The sequence below is a fragment of the Coregonus clupeaformis genome, chromosome 13 (genome assembly GCF_020615455.1).
Source record: "Coregonus clupeaformis isolate EN_2021a chromosome 13, ASM2061545v1, whole genome shotgun sequence".
Taxonomy (NCBI): Eukaryota; Metazoa; Chordata; class Actinopteri; order Salmoniformes; family Salmonidae; genus Coregonus; species Coregonus clupeaformis.
This window is the reverse complement of record NC_059204.1, coordinates 56,901,496-56,922,070: the sequence shown is the minus strand read 5'-3', so window position 1 is coordinate 56,922,070 and position 20,575 is coordinate 56,901,496. Positions and strand designations below refer to the sequence as shown.

Below are 20,575 nucleotides of genomic sequence, written 5' to 3'. Positions count from 1 at the left end.
GCGCAGTTCGGCGCGAGATGACCGTTAGACCTCAAGACGTGTTCTACGCATGAGCTAAACTAGCCAACCTTGCCATGACTTCGCCTACAAGTGTGATCGGGGATTTCTATTGGAGAAGCAGTTTTAGCACAGACATAAAGGGTAACCCAGAGACAAGTCACAGGCGCTATAAACTGAAGCATCCGTTTAGAACGTTTTCGTACCACCAAATATGGTAGTGAGAGGAAGTCCAGTCGCGGGGTAGTGGGAGAGGATGAAACTGTGAAGACATTCTGCTAATTTTCTCATCGATAAAACATCGGATCTCAATACATTTTTCTGTTCCCAATACTAAAATCTGTTACCAACACAGCTAAGTTTTATAGACTTGACGCTTTGCCAAAACGGAAATATGCTAATAATGCTACAACGCGCAAATAGGATCTCGCTAACTCGTGCTTGTTCTGCCCACTATGCTTCATTTTCTCCCATTGCAAACGACACAGATGAACTATCTTGGGTTAGTATATCTTCGGTTATAATATAAAGTATTTAGCAAGTGCTACACAACCACAACATTTTGCCTTCATAACTATGACCCATTGAAAGAGATGGCATGTGATGTTTGAATGTGTAAAGTTGTGATTGATCCTTTTAAGGCCAGGCACGAAACTCTAATAAGTATTTTTTTCTCTCTCAATCATATCACAATAAAGTTTTCCCAGTTGAATGTAGACACAAATACAACTTTTTTGTATAATAATATTTCTGAAATGTTTTATTAAAATATTCAAATATGGCGCTCTCATTAAATATGCGCATATTTGCACACAACACAAATGTATTTTTCTGTACACTGGATGAAGTCAGCCTAACTATTTTAGTTTCGACACTCCAGGACAGGATTTGTCCAGAGCAGATTGTGGATAAAAACATTTTTTCCCCATATACATTTGGTGAATGCAGATGCTTCTGAAGCTGAGAAAAATGTGTTGGCATGTGGGAAGAGTCTGACTTTCGGGAAATGGCAGTTAAAGACAAGTACACTGAATTATGACTACCAAAAGCCTATTTAGACCCAATCACCATTTCTTCAAAGTAAGTTACTAAATGTAGTCCAGTTTGTAACATTCTCTATGAAATGGGCTTTGATGTTTACATTTTGAAAATACTAATATTAATGTAACAAAATACCAACAAATCTAAAAATGTATAGGTACTGTAGATGCAAAAAAGCCTGTGGTGCTTGGCCTTAATTCTGATAGATGGTGTTTTAGTTAAGTGGAAAGCATCTTACATTTTATTAGCAGCGGAGGTAAAATCTAAAAACCAAAACTCCCCTCCAGCACAAAAAGCCTGTCAGCTCCCTCCACTATTCTCATCCTCCTACAGTAGTGCTGATGGAAGCAGCTGTTCCTGCAGCCCAGTTGCTCACCCAGGAGAGGAAGGGTCCAGGCCGGGAAGGTTAGCTATTAATTAATGAGACTCAGCCAGCTGTAGTGGCAGCTGCCCTTTGAGTAAAGCCCTAGGGAGGAACTTTCAGCCCACCCAACCAACACTAACTGTACTGCAGAGGGGGAGGACACAGTGCACTTGGTGCACTCACTCACATCACATTACTGAGAGACAAAGCTGCTGCAGTGATGATTACTAGAGAAGATATGTCTTGAGCTAAACACATATTAGAAAACTAATGGCACAAAAACAAAGCAATAAATCATTATACAGCACTTGGTGAAAATCTAACTCTGATCCAATGGGCCAAAACACTTGAACAGACATGGCATTACCCCCATCATCAAGTCATAACACATGGCTAGACAGGAAGTAATGATAATAGAACATGAGTGGGCATTTGTTCAATAAAATATGTTGAAGACATGAAATGAGAAACAACATTTCATTTATATATATATATATATATATATATTTTAATTATACTTCTCCCCAAAAGCAACACCCCTAAAATGTTTAAAAGAAAGTTATATTTACAGACTAAAACATCTCAAATCACAACAATCTTTGCATTCATCAATCACTCGTAAAAAAGAAAGAAGGGGAAATGGGGTATTACGGTCAACAGACACAATGCATAAGTTATAAAACCGTAGTATAAAATCAGTCACTCCTCAGTTCTAGTTCAATACACTAACAGTGGCTTAACAGCCTTCACAGTGGTATCTTTATCCACAGATCAGGCACTGTCTCCCAGAGGGCGACAAAATAAGCAGTGTGTGCATCTATCTCTGTTTGCACTTGCATAAGCCTATCGGCTGATAATGTGTGCAAAAATATCACAGTGTAGTGCAGTGGTCTTGTTTAGTCACAGTGTCGACTCCAATAGTAGTAGTCCTTGGTCTAAGTTTGCAGCACAGGACAATCTTTGAACTAATTTCTCCTGCCTAGAGTTTTGAGTGTGCAGAATTAATGGTTTTAGTGTCCCGTATCCAGGTCCCTCATGTAGTCCTGTAGGGCCTGCAGCCGGGCATCGATCTCTGACAAGTCAGCCCCATCTATGGAGCCTTCTGGGTAAAGAACAAGCATGGCACAGACAATGATAAATCATTGGTTTCAGCAAGGTTCTCATGCAGAATGTGTCACCAGGGCTCATATTAAAAGTACATTCATTTCTTTAGCTACCTGACTGATTAAACTTTAGATTGAAGAGTAGGCATTGATTGGTTACCTTTGTCTGATCGTATCCTGTGTGTGGGAGTGCTACAATGGGTCTTCCTGGTCAAATGTCTTCCTCTGGGCTACAAAAAGAAATATCTGTCACTTGCCACTCAACACTAAGATGTCAAGGTCTATCACAAGCTGTAAAAATAACACACTGCACTCACCATGGTTGGACCATTGTAGGTCTGCTTCCTTCCTCTGAAACACAGAACAAAATGAGGAACTGTCTGAGACACGCAGTAAAGCAACAGAACATCTCTCACTTACTTAAACAAACCCAGTTTGGACTGTAATACCATGTGATATAGATGGAAGGTAAAGCATAAATTACCTGATTTTCAACTCATCCAACGCCACCAATGAATTCTCAGAGGACTGTCTGCTCCTCCTACTCTCTATTGATAAGCTCCTCCCTCTGCTCCCACTGCCTGCCCTGGTCATCTGGGAATAAGCCTCCCTGGACCGAGACCGCCCCCTCTCCAGAACAGGCGACGCTAACATTTCCCTTCGGACCATCCTCTGGCTGACGGAGAGAGAGAACACAGGAGGCCAAGTTAAGTCATGATTACAGCAAACGTTTCACTCAGTATTGGTCCTCCTATTAGCATAAGATAAAATGGGTTGCCATTTGAAATCCTTGAGTATTTCAACACATGAAAATCACTATACCAGTGTCTCACATGCAAGAGACACTGGTAAAATTGGCAGAAGCTTGCACTGCAGATAAAGTTATGACAGTTAAATGGATAGAGGGAGATGAGACTGACTTTTTGAGCTCCGCCTCTCTCAGTCGGCGCTGTCTGTCCTGGATATATGCAGTGGGGTCAAAGCGTGGCGTCCGCGAACCTGAAAACAGGAATGACAGGATTGACTGGGAGCTCATACTTCAAGGGAAATGTATTTGTGTAAATGTGTATTTTTCCTTGAAGATCAAGCAGATAATCAAGCCCTGATAGCTTTACTCAGACTTGGTGGTGTCAACTTGATTGTATCCATTTCATTACCAAATGTACACCAAGTAAAACAATCAAAGCAATGCAATGAAGCTGAATTACCAGTCAACTCTAAACTCCTATAGAGACAGAAAAAAATAATACCTGTGGGAGAAGGTGAGGGTCTGGAGACATGTGAGCGGGGCCCTGAGGAGTCTGCCCTCTGGCCTTCTGACCTTCGACCCCTCTCTTCTGTCCTCTCCCTGGACCCTGAGCGAGCCCTAACCACAACACGTCCTAAACTACGTTCCCGGGACAGTGAACGCCTGATCTCCCCATCACCCCGCAAGGCACTGCACCCAGAGAGGGCAGGGGTCACCCTACTGGTCACCCTACTAAAAACAGACACACATAGTATACAACATTAGCCACAGGGAGAGTATCATAAGGCGTGAGTAAGTAAGTGGGAGTGAGTGAAAGTTAAAGAGAGACAAAGAAAAAGGAAAGACATACATGCTTAGATTGACTAACCCTCGTCTTAGCAACGCCAGTTCATTGGTCAAACTCTTAACGCGAATCCGTAGAGCTCGCTCCGATGCCCTTAGCTCCTCCAACTTGGAGAGACAGGAAACGTCTGAATTAGCCTACCAGCTGAACAATGGAATCAGCACCAAGCAATCCTACTTATAATGGCACAAAAATGACTACTTCCAAGTGTTGACATGCACACAATACCTTTTTATGGTATGCAGGAATCTATGTTATTACATTATTTGCATCAACTGAAGGCCAGGCATTCTAAATTATTCAAAGTTATAAAAGTTCCAGAGTACATGCTTATTTGAAATATGATGCAAACAAGGACCAACCTGCTCCAGTAGGAGGCGCTGCTCCTGGCCCCTCTTGCTGGCTGAGCGCTGACTTTTGGCCCTCTCTCTGAGGAGCTGGTCCTCTAAACTCCTGACCACCTCTCTCAGCCCCCGAGCCCCTCCTCCTGGGGTGGAACCAGCCCCCACTATCTGCAGACGCTCCAGAGCCTTGGCCAGGGCCTCCTTCTCCTCTCTCACCAAGGTGAGTCTAACAACAGACAGAACAGTCAGGGCCCTTAACCTCTGACCTGAAGAGAACAATACAGACTGTCCTGATTAATACAGTGTAATAGATCATAACTTACTCTGCCCGTAGCCGGCGTATCTCTGGCTCTGCTGGTTTGGGACCTGCATGGTTGGCCAGGGCGTTTAGCTCAGTCTTCAGGGCTCTGATCTCCTTCTGCAGGGTGGCAGGGTCAGGCTTGCCATGGTAGGGTAGGGGCAGGGGGTAGTGGATCCTATAGGGAAAGGTTAACATGGCAATTTCGCAGTTGTATATGTCAAGCAGAGTTTGAGTCAAGCTTATGGTAGTGATATCGCTAAAAGAGAGACAAACCTGTCAAATTCTACGGTGTAGATAAGGATGAGGTATCTTTTGGCACTGAGGTTAGGAGATTGCTGTTGGGCTCGGGGACGACCAACAACTCCAGCCTTCCGGTTCCTCAAGAGCTCCAGGTCAGCATAGGTCAAGAGGTCAAGGGTAACAGACTCACTAGTCTGCAGAAAAAGCATGAATCATAATCAGAACACTTATAAACATGTTTTAGCTTCCTTTACTGCCTCGCAGACTCACCTTACTAACAGCAGATTCCAACATGCTGCAGAAGATGGGAAACTGCTTGAAGTTGCCCGTTTTGCGAGTTAGGTCTTCAATGTCTGGGACACAATGAAAACATTATAATAATAAATAGTAATGTCTATAATATCCACGTAAATGAAGTATGTCATTTCACAACGCTTCACTTACAGGCTGGGTCAAACCCTCCCCTCCACTGATCAGCTGTCATTGCATCAGAGATCTCGACTATTAGCAATCCTTCTTCTAGTTCTATCTTCACAGCAAACTCCACTCCTCGGAAAGTAATGTCCTCCTGCACCACTGAGCCCGCCTCCATCTCTCTGCTTTGGTCGCAATGTCCACAGACCTAAGTTACAAGGCAGAGACAGACCATCAATCACAACATCTCACACATGCCCACTACAGCCATCAATGTCGACAAACTAAACGTAGCCCTAGTAAGTATTGAGTAACTAACTTGAACTATAATCAGTGCGCTTCAGCTGCTTCAGGCACTGAAACCACAGATGAAGAGAAGTGTCTCTTTGCATTAACGTTAGCTAGTTTAGCCGGCGAGACCTTAGCTAGCCAACAACATCTGGTTACCTACACACTAGCTAGCGATATGGCTAGCAAATAAACGGAAGTTTTCTGCAGTGCTGACTATCATACCGTATGATAGCTTATTTCCACTGCTAGCTAGCAAGCTACTGAACTAGCTGGCACGTTGGCTTTTCTGTGTTGGTAAATACTTGCTAGCTAGCTAGCTAACGTTAGCTTACTCTGCTGGTTAGAGACATACCTGTGGTGATGTCCTCGAAAACGGATCCAAATTCCTACACCTTGGAGAGCATTATATTTCTTAAAATAAAAATAAATAAAAATAATATCCAATGAAGTCAAATCGTGTCTTTGAAATGAAAGAGTAACGTTACACCTCTTCAATACCTGACAGTTTGGAAGCCGCCGCCACTGTTGAATGTAGCGGTTCAATAACCGGGAATGTATAACTACCGCCCCCTACACAATATCAACTGAATGTATTGGTCGAAAATACGATACAAGGAAGTCTGATTGGGTGGAGCTACCGTCAATACGTAAAAGCTGTGACCGTATCGCCCGTGCTCAGCATCAGCTCTGAGGCCCTTTAGTGAAAGTGATGCTGAGCCCCATGGTAACGACAAGGCTTTGTAAATGTAAATCCTCAACGAGCTAAACTGTAGTAATATGTTCAACCAGTACAGATGCGGTCAGCGGTTGGGGCACTTTTGGTCAATAGGAATTATTTAATTGCAACAGGCACGCATCTTATTATAACCCTGTAATACCTGCAGCTCATGTCAGGGAAGTGAAGAGTGAATAAATAAGCATGTTAATAATTCACGAGGGTCGTAGTTGTTATTGTGTGTGTGTGTGTGTGTGTGCGTGCGTGTGCAATACTGTGATACAAGCACAGAACTAGAATGAGCCAGTCCTCCAGAGTGAGTGTATCTGAATCACCAGGCTGGCACGCTCTTCTTGAGCTAAAGTAGGCCTAGAGTAGAAAAAATAGGCTTCTGGCAAACAGTTGTGGCAAAACGTTGGCCAATTTGCTGAGAGCTCATATTTTCACATGCAAATTAGTTTTGTGGCAAACTGTTGGGGCAAATTTGCAGCGACTTTTGAACTTCTGGCAAACAATTCTGGGAAACTTGTGGAGAACATTCCACTGTTTGCTGCAAACTCAGTATGAATATGCAAATTAGATCAGGTTTTTGGTTACTGTGTGTTAACAACATTGTATATACATAAACCAAATCACTTAAAACTTTAATGAACTTGCTTCTCACAGAGAAAACTAAACATACTAAATGTTCTAAATATACTAAACAACATGTATTGAATGTCAACAGATAAAAAAATAAATCCAAATCAACTTGAAATCATCAGCATGCTAAGGAAGTGAACATTATTTATAATATGGGTTACATGGTTCTCTGAAATGAAAATGGATGGCCCTCCATTGAGCAAAATATGTTTTACCATCTGTAGGCTTGAAAAAACAAAACAAGTGACCCTCCCCTATAACCAAAATAATATCTAAAACATAAAGTGGATGGCAGAGAACATGTCTACCATTTACCCTCACTTCTTGGACAGACATGAGCCTTAGCTGTGCAGTTTTACAAACTGTTCTTCATCCTGTTAGCATTACATGGCAACGCAGGAATTTTAATTAGGGCTGCGGGACAGAAGGTTGTGGGTTCGCAGACTAGCGTGGACAAGAGTAGTGGTGGAAATATCTCTTTTATAGTAAAAGCATCAGTGGAAACCCATCATTCAGGGCATGTGGGACAGAGCCAAACCTGTTTTGAGCCCCAATTTTGAGCTAAAAGATTAAATATAATAAAAATGGGAAAAAATTAGTTTTGGGGGGGGCTAGCCTGTTTTGCATGTTATTTTGGCATTAATACGTGTCACATGCGCCGTGATTGGCTCAGTGTTCTATCACTCATGGGGACACTATGTCACCACCAAGTCTAAGGGAAGAGCTTGAAAATTCAAGCCCCTTGGGCGCTGCCATAGAGTTACATTAGAAGTGCCCATCCAAGAAGGCTCAAGGTCATTGGCCACAGATAAAATGATGTCAAATCACGTTATATCTACAGTAGCTTTGATTGGACTGATCAGGTCAACATCATACTTTCAAAATCTTAGCTGCAGTCATCATCATGAATCAAGTCTACAATCTACTGGCAAATCCTTTTTAATCCTTGTCATATGAAAATAAATTATGAAGATAAATTATAAATAAAACGTATCGGTGCTCATCGGCCATTGGACATAAGCATTACACAACAAGATGGAAATCGCAAATTCAACAACGAGTGGTTTGGAAGGAATCAGTGGCTAACTGCAAGCATTGCAAAGCAATCACTAGCCTGCTATTCAGTGGAGTGGCTGTGTGGTCCCAAGTCTGGGATCAAGGGTCTCTTTTCAAGCTTAAAATTATAAACATTCAACATTGGCCATGCTGTCAATGAAGCATGATTTGTCGCCGTGCTCAAAACAACTGTTAACTCGGAACTGGGAAATCTGACTTCAGTGAGTTCAAGACAACTGGGACCTCGGGAAAAACGATCTCCGACTGGGAAAGTACGTTTTGAACGGTCATCCAACTCGGAATTGTAAATCCGGAACTCGGGCCTCTTTCTAGAGCTACGACCTGAAGATCACTGACGTCATCATGATTCAACCTTGTTTTTTTCTGTCACGGTTTCGGCCGAGGCTGCTCCTCCTCCTGGTTCGGGCAGGCTTCGGCGTTCGCCGTCCCCGGAGTACTAGCTGCCACCGCTCTATGTTTCTGTATTTGATTGCTTTTGCCTGTCTGTCACACCTGTGTCTGTTTGGGTGTTGATTACGTGTCTTATAAGTTCCTTGTTTTGCTCTAGGGTAATTGTGTGTTGTTATTTTGTTGCCACTTTGTCGATGCTACGTGCTTGTATTCCGTTTTGTTTCATGTTTAGTGTTTGTGACGTCACGAGAGGCTACACAGCTTTCAGCGGGATTGCTCAAGTAGTGCAAGGAGACGAGGTTCAAACAAAACAAGGATTTTATTATAGGTCTTGGGAAATTAACGAAAATATAACAAAATTCTGTTCTCTTGTGGCTCTTTAAGGGTTAACAGTTCAGGGATGTCTCTTCCACATCCAAAATCATAATTCTCACTCGCTCAGATAACTTTTCCCCAGCCTTACTGTAGTCCACGTTGCAGCTAGTGGCCAACCCAGCAAAAAGTCCTTCCAAATGTCTCTCACGTATTTCCACAGGTGCATATATCCAAAGGTGAGTATTTCCCAAAGGTAAGTATCTCCAAATCCTTATATTCCTCATGGAAGTGGACGTGCAGCACTCTTGTCCTCCAGAGAGCCCAGGTTGGAGACTGTGTCTCTTCACCCCCCACACACTCCCTCAGTGTGTCTCTTCCCTTCCCAAACCTTCAGCTCATCAGCTCCTCATTTGTTTCAGCTGCGTGGGAAGATTGGCCATAGAGGGGTGGAGTTCCCGACCATACCAGCAGATGGAGCCATAGCTGTCTGGGTTTGCAGCCACCTCAGGGGGATGTAACGTCCCTCCAGGACACAGCCTCTCGTGACATCACACATCCCCCTCCTCGGGACCGACGTCCTCGTCGGGGTAAAGGCAGCGAAGAAGGCATCACGCCGGGAGAGGGCGTCCGCATTGCCGTGGTGCTTCCCAGACTGCTCTCTCTTCAACTCCTCCAACTCTAGGACCAGGGACTCAGCCTCCTGTTGTCTCTCCTTGAGTTTCTTACTGAACGCATCAGCCTTGGTTTTAGCAGAGTTTAGCTTCTGTTGAGCAGCTTTCAGTTCCTTCTCTCTCTCTGCCTCCGCATTCTTCATCTTGTTCTCCAACACCTTGTACTTCTCCTCTGCCTTCTTCTGGACCTCCTTACTACTGCGCAGGGTCTCCTCACACTCCTCGATGGTCCTGCGCAGCCTCTCCAGCTCCTCCTGTTGCTTATGGAAGGAGCTCTGTTGGAGTTTAGCCTGGAGGATATCTAACTCTTCTGTCTTCATGTCTAACTGTTGCTTTAACAAACGATACCTCTCAGCGGTCCCCTTCAGACCAGACAGTTCTTTGTCCAGATTCTGTAGCTCCGTCTCTGTGTCGGTCTGGGCACCTGCCATCCCTATCAGAGCCCGGGCGGGAGTGAGTAATTCAGAGGATTGCACCGGAGCCTTCCCAGGATGAGTCTTGCCTCTCCGTTTCCGAGGTACTCGGGTTATCCTCTCCTGAGACTCTCTCCAGAGTGGGTAAAAGGCTGGGCAGTCTCGTCCAATTAGGACAGGGACGGGGAGGGAATCAACCACCCCCGCCGTCGTGTGTATGGTTCCCCGTGTGCTGGTCATTGTAAGTTCAGTAATGGGGTATTCTCTGGTGTCCCCATGGACACAGGAAACTGGGAGGACTTTCCCGGGGTCAGACACGTTGGGCCCACCAAATCCTTACGCACCAGGGTGGCCCGGCTACCAGAATCCAGTAAGGCCTCCACATCATGGTGATTCACAGTTACCGGGCAGGTGGGGGGGTCGATCTGGGCCGCCATCTACGACTCCCAAGAGCGAGGCAAAACGGTGTGTGGGTGCTGAGCTGGAGGACTCCGCAGTGGGCATAGGTTCATCGGCTGGTTTCCCACACTGCCAGGAGATATGTCCCATCTCCCCACACCGGTAACACTGTCGAGTTTCCCCCCTCCTGGTGTACTCTTCTTGGACCCGCCTGGTTTCTGGCTCCCCCTGGAGCCGGGATAAGTCCTGACGTGGCTGGGTTCGAGACCTTGGGGTCCTTTGGACGGGTTCTTCCCATTTGTGGTGGGGCCGCCCTCCTGGGGTCTTTTCGGGAAGCATTCAGCATCTCCGCTGTGGCCTGGTACTTTTCCACAGCTTCCACGGTCAGATCAGCCGTGGTCAAGGCCTGTTGACTGATGAACCGTTTTGCCTCATAAGGCAGGGCGCGTAGGTAACGATCCACCACAACGGCCTCCACCACCGCCGCTGCTGTATTCCTCTGCGGATCCAGCCATTTCCTTGCGATTCGGACAAGTTCATGCATCTGCGCCCGAGGAGGTTGGTCGGGTTGGAAGGTCCAGCTGTGAAAGCGCTGGGCCATACCAAACTTTGTGAGTCCATATCTGCTGAGGATCTCAGACTTCAGGGCATCATAGTCAGTAACCTGGTCAGGGCCCAGGTCCCGGACAGCATTCAGCGATTCCCCGGTTAGGAAGGGGGCTAACAGACCAACCCACTGTTGCTTGGGCCAGGCTTCCCTAGTGGCCGTGGCCTCAAATGCATGCAGGTATGCCTCAATGTCATCGGTAGCTCCCATCTTAGATATAAAGTCACTTGCCTTTATTGGGCGGGTATTTTGGACCACCCTCTGTCTCTGCAACTGCAACTCCTCTGCCTTCAGAAGGTTGGCTTTCTTTTGCTCCTCCAAGAGAGCCACGTTTGCTTGCATCTGGGCTTGCTGGCCAGCAACAAGGGCTTTCAATATGTCCTCCATTTCAGTCGGGCGGGGAGCCTACGGCCAACTTGGAAAACTGGGTGATCAAACCTTCGGTATCCTCCTCTGACATGCACTATTAACGCTTGAGCGTGCCCGTATTCTCCACCATCTGTGACGTCACGAGAGGCTACACAGCTTTCAGCGGGATTGCTCAAGTAGTGCAAGGAGACGAGGTTCAAACAAAACAAGGATTTTATTATAGGTCTTGGGAAATTAACGAAAATATAACAAAATTCTGTTCTCTTGTGGCTCTTTAAGGGTTAACAGTTCAGGGATGTCTCTTCCACATCCAAAATCATAATTCTCACTCGCTCAGATAACTTTTCCCCAGCCTTACTGTAGTCCACGTTGCAGCTAGTGGCCAACCCAGCAAAAAGTCCTTCCAAATGTCTCTCACGTATTTCCACAGGTGCATATATCCAAAGGTGAGTATTTCCCAAAGGTAAGTATCTCCAAATCCTTATATTCCTCATGGAAGTGGACGTGCAGCACTCTTGTCCTCCAGAGAGCCCAGGTTGGAGACTGTGTCTCTTCACCCCCCACACACTCCCTCAGTGTGTCTCTTCCCTTCCCAAACCTTCAGCTCATCAGCTCCTCATTTGTTTCAGCTGCGTGGGAAGATTGGCCATAGAGGGGTGGAGTTCCCGACCATACCAGCAGATGGAGCCATAGCTGTCTGGGTTTGCAGCCACCTCAGGGGGATGTAACGTCCCTCCAGGACACAGCCTCTCGTGACATCACATGTTTTACGCGTGTGCGTAATTTTCCCTCGCCACTTCGTGTGTTTTCGAGGTCGGGGTTTTCCACTCGTGTTATTTAGACTATTAAAGTCTTGTTGGACTAACCTCTGTTTCCTGCGCTTGACTCCTCCACCACATCCACATCGGTTTAGTGACAGAACAACACACCATCATGGAGTCAGCAGGAACAGCGGCGGCACCCGAATCCCTGCTGGACCGGATCAACTACCAGGACGCCATGATCCGGCAACTCGGGACCGCCATGGACGAGGTGTCCAACACTCTGTGCCGATTGGTGAATCAAGAGGTGGCCAAGGACCCTTACAACAACTCATCACCAACGGCCAGTCCTCCTCTCTCAGCACCGGAACCCAGTGGCATTCGGCTCTCGCTCCCGAGGGCATATGACGGTTCTGCAGCCGGGTGTCAGGGATTCCTCCTGCAGGTGGAACTTTACCTTGCCACCATACACCCGGCGCCCTCGGGATACGAGAGCGTCTCCGCCCTCATCTCCTGTCTCTCCGGCAAGGCGTTGGAGTGGGCCAACGCCGAATGGAGGGGAATAGACGCCGCAACCATCACCTACGCGGAGTTCTCCCGCCGCTTCAGGGCTGTCTTCGATCATCCACTTGAAGGGAAAGCGGCGGGAGAGCGTCTATTCCACCTCCGACAGGGGAAGAGGAGCGCACAGGAGTTCGCACTGGAGTTCCGGACACTAGCGGCGGAAGCGGGGTGGAATGAGAGGGCCCTCATCGACCAGTACCGGTGTAGTCTACGAGAGGACGTTCGTCGGGAGCTGGCCTGCAGGGACACCAATCTGTCGTTTGACCAGTTGGTGGACATTTCCATCCGTCTGGACACCCTGCTGGCTACCCGCGGACGTCCCGAGTGGGGGTCGTCCAGTTCACCCTCCAGCACCCCCGAGCTGATTCCCATGGAGCTCGGGGGTGCTGGCGCTAGAGAGAGGAGGAGAGGGAACCCGAGGGGGGCCATCCCTGCACCACCTGCGGTCGTGGAGGACACACTGCGGCCAGGTGCTGGGGAGGGTCTCCTGGGAGAGGTGACAACAGGCCACGCACTGGGGAGTCATTTCAGGTGAGTAGGCGCCCCACTTACCCAGAGCTCTCTGTTGGTCACATGAGTATTCCTGTGAGGTTTCCACAGGTGGCACCTCATTCCCAGCATAAGGCGCCTAGTAGATTCAGGCGCAGCTGGGAACTTTATTGATCGGGCATTTTGTAGTAGGTTAGGAATTCCCCTTCGGCCGGTAGAAGCTCCATTTCCTGTCCACGCTTTAGACAGCCGGCCGTTGGGGTCGGGCCTGATCAGGGAGGTCACAGCACCACTGACAATGACGACGCAGGGGGGTCATGAGGAGATCATTCAGTTTTATCTGATTGACTCTCCTGCGTACCCCGTGGTGTTGGGCCTTCCCTGGTTAGGCACCCATGATCCTACCATAGCGTGGCAACAGAGGGCTCTTATGGAGTGGTCTGCCCAGTGTGTATGGAGATGTCTAGGTGTTTCCGTAGGGGCGACCTCGGTAGAGAGTCCGAACCAAGTGCCCACACTGCGCATTCCCCCCGAGTATGAGGATTTAGCACTCGTGTTTAGCAAATCGAGGGCAACACGGCTACCTCCTCATAGACAGGGGGACTGTGCGATAAATCTCCAAACAGGAGTGGCTCTTCCACGGAGTCGTGTGTATCCCCTGTCTCAAGAGGAAACAGCGGCTATGGAGACATACATAGCCGAGTCCTTGGCACAGGGATACATACGGTCCTCTACTTCCCCAGTCTCCTCGAGTTTCTTCTTTGTGAAGAAGAAGGACGGGGATTGCGCCCGTGTATTGATTATCGTAGTCTCAATCAGATCACAGTTAAATACAGCTACCCACTTCCACTGATTGCGACGATGACGGAATCATTACGCGGAGCGCGGTTCTTCACAAAGTTGGATCTCAGGAGCGCGTACAATCTGGTGCGCATTAGGGAGGGGGATGAATGGAAGACAGCATTTAGCACCACCTCGGGTCATTACGAGTATCTCGTCATGCCATACGGGTTAATGAATGCTCCTTCAGTCTTCCAATCCTTTGTTGACGAGATTTTCCGGGACATGCATGGGCAGGGGGTAGTAGTTTACATCGACGACATCCTAGTGTACTCTGCTACTCGAGCCGAGCATGTAGCCCAGGTGCGCCGAGTGTTGAGAAGACTGTTGGAGCATGACTTGTATGTCAAGGCAGAGAAATGCCTGTTCTTCCAGGAGTCCGTCTCCTTTTTGGGGTTATCGGTTGTCCGCGTCTGGCGTGGAGATAGAGGTAGACCGGGTGTCGGCCGTGCGTAATTGGCAAACTCCAACCACTGTAAAAGAGGTGCAGCAGTTCTTGGGTTTTGCTAATTACTACCGGAGGTTTATTCAGCGGTTTTGGACAGGTTGCAGCTCCCATTACGTCCCTGCTAAAGGGGGGTCCGGTTCGTTTGCAGTGGTCGGCTGAGGCGGACAGGGCATTTGTCAAACTGAAGAACCTGTTCACCTCGGCTCCGGTGCTGGCGCATCCGGATCCCTCTTTACCATTCCAGGTTGAGGTAGACGCGTCCGAGACCGGTATTGGGGCAGTCCTGTCACAACGGTCCGGCGCGCCACCTAAACTCCGCCCCTGTGCTTTCTACTCTAAGAAGCTCAGCTCGGCGGAGCGCAACTATGATGTTGGGGACAGGGAGCTGTTAGCCGTAGTCCAAGCCCTAAAGGTGTGGAGGCATTGGCTTGAGGGGGCTCAACACCCTTTCCTCATTCTGACTGATCACCGTAACCTGGAGTACATCCGGGCAGCTAGGAGATTGAACCCTCGTCAGGCTAGGTGGAATATGTTCCTAACCCGGTTTGTTTTTAAGATCACATACATCCCAGGGTCCCAGAATGGTAAGGCAGACGCCCTGTCCCAGCGGTATGACACGGAGGAGAGGTCCAACGAGCCTACTTCCATATTGCCGGAGTCTTGTTTGGTGGCTCCGGTGGTATGGGAGGTCAATGCGGAAATCGAGCGGGCACTGCGTACCGACCCTACTCCCCCAAGTGTCCTGTGGGGCGGTCGATGCGTTCGCTCGAGGTCCGTGATCGTCTTATTTATTGGGCTCATACATCACCCTCCTCTGGACATCCAGGTATTGGCCGGACTGCACTGTCTTAGCATGAAATACTGGTGGCCAACGTTAGCTAGGGATGTGAGGGTTTATGTCTCCTCCTGCTCGGTGTGTGCCCAGTGTAAGGCGCCTAGACATTTGCCCAGGGGTAAGCTACATCCCCTGCCCGTTCCACAACGACCATGGTCCCACCTATCGGTGGATTTCGTAACAGACCTACCCCCCTCCCAGGGGAATACCACCATATTGGTCGTTGTGGATCAGTTTTCCAAGGCCTGTCGTCTCCTTCCCATGCCGGGTCTCCCTACTGCCCTACAAACCGCTGAGGCCCTATTTACCCATGTGTTCCGGCACTATGGGGTCCCCGAGGATATTGTGTCTGACCGAGGTCCCCAGTTCACTTCCAGAGTTTGGGGAGCGTTCATGGAACGGTTGGGGGTCTCGGTAAGCCTTACCTCGGGGTACCACCCAGAGAGTAATGGACAGGTGGAACGTGTCAACCAGGATGTGGGTAGGTTTTTGAGGTCCTATTGCCGGGACCGGCCGGAGGAGTGGTCTAGGTTCATCCCCTGGGCAGAGATGGCCCAGAACTCTCTCCGCCACTCCTCCACCAACTTAACACCTTTCCAGTGTGTTTTAGGTTATCAGCCGGTCCTGGCACCGTGGCACGAGAGCCAGATCGAGGCCCCTGCGGTGGACGAGTGGATTCAGCGCTCGGAGGAGACGTGGGACGCTGCCCATGTCCATCTGCAGCGTGCCATCCGTCAACAAAAGGCGAGCGCCGATCGCCACCGCAGTGAGGGACCGGTGTACGCACCGGGAGATCGAGTCTGGCTCTCGACTCGAAACCTGCCCCTCCGCCTGCCCTGCCGGAAGCTGGGTCGGCGGTTTGTGGGGGCCCTTCAAAGTCCTGAGAAGATTGAACGAGGTGTGTTACAGGTTACAACTGCCTATAGAGTATAAAAATATTAACCCCTCGTTCCATGTGTCTCTTCTCAGGCCGGTGGTAGCTGGCCCACTCCAAGAAGATGAGATAGGAGAGACCCATCCGCCCCCTTTGGACATCGAGGGGGCCCCGGCGTACCGGGTCCGGACCATCTTGGACTCGAGGCGCCGGATGAGTGGTCTCCAGTATCTCGTGGAGTGGGAGGGGTACGGTCCGGAGGAACGGTGCTGGGTGCCCAGGAGGGACATACTCGATCCATCCCTCCTGACTGAGTTTCACCGTGGGCATCCCACGCGCCCGGGTCCGCGTCCTCCTGGCCGTCCCCGAGGCCGGGGTCGGCGCGCGGCTGGAGCCGCGCGTCAAGGGGGGGGTACTGTCACGGTTATTTTGTTGCCACTTTGTCGATGCTACGTGCTTGTATTCCGTTTTGTTTCATGTTTAGTGTTTTACGCGTGTGCGTAATTTTCCCTCGCCACTTCGTGTGTTTTCGAGGTCGGGGTTTTCCACTCGTGTTATTTAGACTATTAAAGTCTTGTTGGACTAACCTCTGTTTCCTGCGCTTGACTCCTCCACCACATCCACATCGGTTTAGTGACATTTTCAGAGTTCCCAGCTGTCTTGAAAGCACCATAAATACAGAGAATGGCAGACTTTGATGACAAAGTGTGATAACAGAATTTGCCCAAGAAGGACCGGCGTGCCAACTTCCTGTTCAAGTGAGCACAGCACAACAAGGTGAGCACAAAAATGTATTGTATGCTGCTGCATAAATGATGTAATATGCCAGGGAGATACAGTGCTATGAAAAAGTATTTGCCCCCTTTCTAATTTTCTATACTTTTGCATATTTGTGATACTGAATGGTTTTCGCCAGGCATTACTGGAACTATGTCGTCCAGAAAGTTATACTTTTGAATCATCTGTCCATAGAATGTTCTTCCAAGAGTCTTGATGATCATCCAGGTGCTTTTTGGCAAACTTGAGTCAACTTTTTGGACGAGATGGGTCCCATTATGCCTGGCGAAAACCAAACACTGCATTTGCAAACATTTCTAAAAACATGTGTTTGTCATTATGGGGTATTGTGTGTAGATTGATGAAAAAACTAACAATTTAATCAATTTCAGAATAAGGCTGTAACGTAACAAAATGTGGAAAAAGTCAAGGGGTCTGAAAACTTACAGGTGTAGGTCTACAATCTTACCCTGACATCCTTGGAGAGCTCTTTGGTCTTGGCCATGGGGAGAGTTTGGAATCCGATTGATTGATTGCTTCTGTGGACAGGTGTCTTTTATACAGGTAACAAACTGAGATTAGGAGCACTCCCTTTAAGAGTGTGCTCCTAATCTCAGCTCGTTACCTGTATAAAAGACACCTGGGAGCCAGAAATCTTTCTGATTGAGAGGGGGTCAAATATTTATTTCCTTAATTAAAATGCAAATCAATTTATAACATTTTTGACATGCGTTTTTCTGGATTTTTGTTGTTGTTATTCTGTCTCTCACTGTTCAAATAAACCTACCATTAAAATTATAGACTGATCATTTCTTTGTCAGTGGGCAAACGTACAAAATCAGCAGGGGATCAAATACCTTTTTCCCTCACTGTACTCATTAAAGTTTGTCTTTATTTTTACTATTTTCTACATTGTAGAATAATAGTGAAGACATCAAACCTATGAAATAACACATATGGAATCTGTCTAGCAATGATTTCAAATCAAATTTGAAAATATATTTTATATTTGAGATTCTTCAAATAGTCACCCTTTGTCTTGATGACAGCTTTGCACACTCTTGGCATTCTCTCAACCAGCTGCATGAGGTAGTCACCTGGAATTTCAATTAACAGGTGTGCCTTCTTTGTGGGATTTCTTTCCTTCTTTCCTCAATCAGTGCTTATAGAAAGAGAGAAGGAACAACACATGATCAAGATGAGCTAGCTACTAGTTTAAAGAAATGAAATATCTAATTGATATGAAGAATGAACGTATGGGCTACATTTGCTTACCTTATCTAGCTGCAATAGTCTTTGTGCTGGGGGGTAGGGTCAGTCTGTTATATCTGGTGTTATTCTCCTGTCTTATCCGGTGTCCTGTGTGAATTTAAGTATGCTCCCTCTAATTCTCTCTCTCTACCGCACCTGCTATTTCAACCTCTAAATGCCAGGCTATGAAAAGCCAAGTGACATTTACTCCTGATGTACTGACCTGTTGCAACCTCTACAACCACTGTGATTATTATTTGACCCTGCTGGTCATCTATGAACGTTTGAACATCTTGGAGAAAAATCTGGCCTTAATGGCCATGTACTGTTATAATCTCCACCCGGCACAGCCAGAAGGGGACTGGCCACCCCTCAGAGCCTGGTTCCTCTCTAGGTTTCTGCCTTTCTAAGGAGTTTTTCCTAGCCACCGTGCTTCTACCGTGCTGCTTGCTGTTTGGGGTTTTAGGCTGGGTTTCTGTATTGTACTTTGTGATATCTGCTGATGTAAAAAGGGTTTATAAATACAATTTGATTGATGACGATAAACCTATTTATCACTCAAAAAAAGTGTTATGAGTGAGTGCACCACAAATATCTTTCCAGGGTGTTGATGCATCCTCTTCCCTATACAGCCTCTTCCAACACCACGGGTAGGGGAAGGGTATCCATCTGCAAATGTTGCTTTGATGTCAAGTCAGCTCATATTATTGCTACCTTAGCTGTTGTGCTAGCTAACATGCTACTGAACAGTGACACTAGCACATTGACATGCATATTGGTATTAAAAGACAGGAACATATTCATCTAAAAATATAAGTGTTTAGGCAAATCATTAGGCAGCTAGCAAGGTAGCTCAGTTGCCGGAGAGGAAGGAAACCGCTCAGGGATTTCACCATGAGGCCAATGGTGACTTTAAAACAGTTAGAGTTTAATGGCTGGGATAGGAGAAAACTGAGGATGGAACAACAACATTGTAGTTACTACACAATACTAACCTAAATGACAGAGTGAAAAGAAGGAAGCCTGTACATAATACAAATATTACAAAACATGTGTCCTGTTTGCAATAAGGCACTAAAGTAAAACTGCAAAAAATGTGGCAAAGAAATGAACTTTATGTCCTGAATACAAAGCATTATGTTTGGAGCAAATCCAACACGACACATCACTGAGTACCACCACAGACAGAAGGGGTAACTGAGACACGTCATCGGGGCTATAAAGCTGAAGCATCCGTTTAGTCTAGTTGCGGGTAGTGGGAGAGGATGAAACTAGGTGAAACTGGGCCGACATTCCGCTAATTTTCTTATCGATGAAACATCGGATCTCAATACATTTTTCTATTCCCAAAACTGCAATCTGTTCTGAACACAGTGCACTACGTTTGATAAAATACCTGCTACAACTGGCCAATAGGATCTCGCTAACTCGTGCTTGGCTTTGCCCACCTCCTTGCTTGTTCTGCCCACTATGCTTAATTTGCTCCCACTGTAAATAACACAGATGAACTAGTTATAAACATCTTTGGTACCACTTTTCATATTTTCAAGCATGGTAGTGGCTACATCATGCTATGGGTATGCTTGTCATCAGTAAGGACTAGGGAGTTTTTGTAGGATTAAAATAAATGTAATAAAGCTAAGCACAGGCAATATCCCAGAGGAAAACCTGGTTCAGTCTGCTTTCCAACAGACACTGGTAGACAAATTCATCTTTCAGCAGGACAATAACCTAAAACACAAGGCCAAATAAACACTGTGTCACGCCCTGACCTTGAGAACCCTGTTATTCTCTAGTTAGTTTGGTCAGGGTGTGAATGTTGACATATCTATGTTATATATTTCTATGTTGGCCGGGTGTGGTTCCCAATCAGAGGCAGCTGTCGTTTGTTGTTTCTGATTGTGGATCATACTTAGGCAGCCATTTTGCCTACCTATGTTGTGGGATCTTGTTTTGGTTTAGGCTTGTTGCTGTTAGCCTTTAGAACTTCACGTTCTGTTGCTTTTGTTATTTTGTCAAGTGTTTATTTAATAAATTAAACATGTACGCATACCACGCTGCACCTTGGTCCGACCATTTATACAACGAACGTGACACACTGGTGTTGCTTACCAAGATGACATTGAACATATAATCTCCACCCGGCACAGCCAGAAGAGGACTGGCCACCCCTCAGAGCCTGGTTCCTCTCTAGGTTTCTTCCTAGGTTCATGCCTTTCTAGGGAGTTTTTCCTAGCCACCATGCCTCTACATCTGCGTTGCTTGCTCTCTGGGGTTTTAGGTTCGGTTTCTGTATAAGCACTTTGTGTCAACTGCTGTTGTAAAAAGGGCTCTATGAATAAATGTGATTGATTGAATGTTCCTTAGTGGTCTAGTTACAGTTTTGACTTCAATCGGCTTGAAAATCTATGGCAAGACCTGAAAATGGCTGTCTAGCAATGATGAACAACC

General features: G+C 47.0%; 1 protein-coding gene across 2 annotated transcripts; it reads right to left on the bottom strand.

Annotated features, from left to right (window-relative positions):
* Positions 1-760: 760 nt before the first annotated feature.
* Positions 761-6,293, bottom strand: LOC121579958 (centrosomal protein CCDC61-like). 2 transcript variants are annotated; one of them, XM_041894976.2, is made up of 13 exons: positions 6,040-6,293; positions 5,427-5,604; positions 5,253-5,335; positions 5,016-5,176; positions 4,765-4,917; positions 4,460-4,667; positions 4,104-4,204; positions 3,756-3,985; positions 3,426-3,504; positions 2,990-3,181; positions 2,823-2,856; positions 2,666-2,735; positions 761-2,504 (listed from the first exon to the last, which is right to left on the bottom strand). In XM_041894976.2, exons 2-13 carry the CDS (start codon positions 5,572-5,574, stop codon positions 2,413-2,415), a joined length of 1,551 nt encoding a protein of 516 aa, XP_041750910.1. In that variant the 5' UTR covers positions 5,575-5,604; positions 6,040-6,293; the 3' UTR covers positions 761-2,412. The 2 variants fall into 2 exon arrangements, with proteins under 2 accessions (XP_041750910.1, XP_041750911.1); XM_041894977.2 differs by having other exon boundaries at positions 4,122-4,204; positions 6,040-6,290.
* Positions 6,294-20,575: the final 14,282 nt, after the last annotated feature.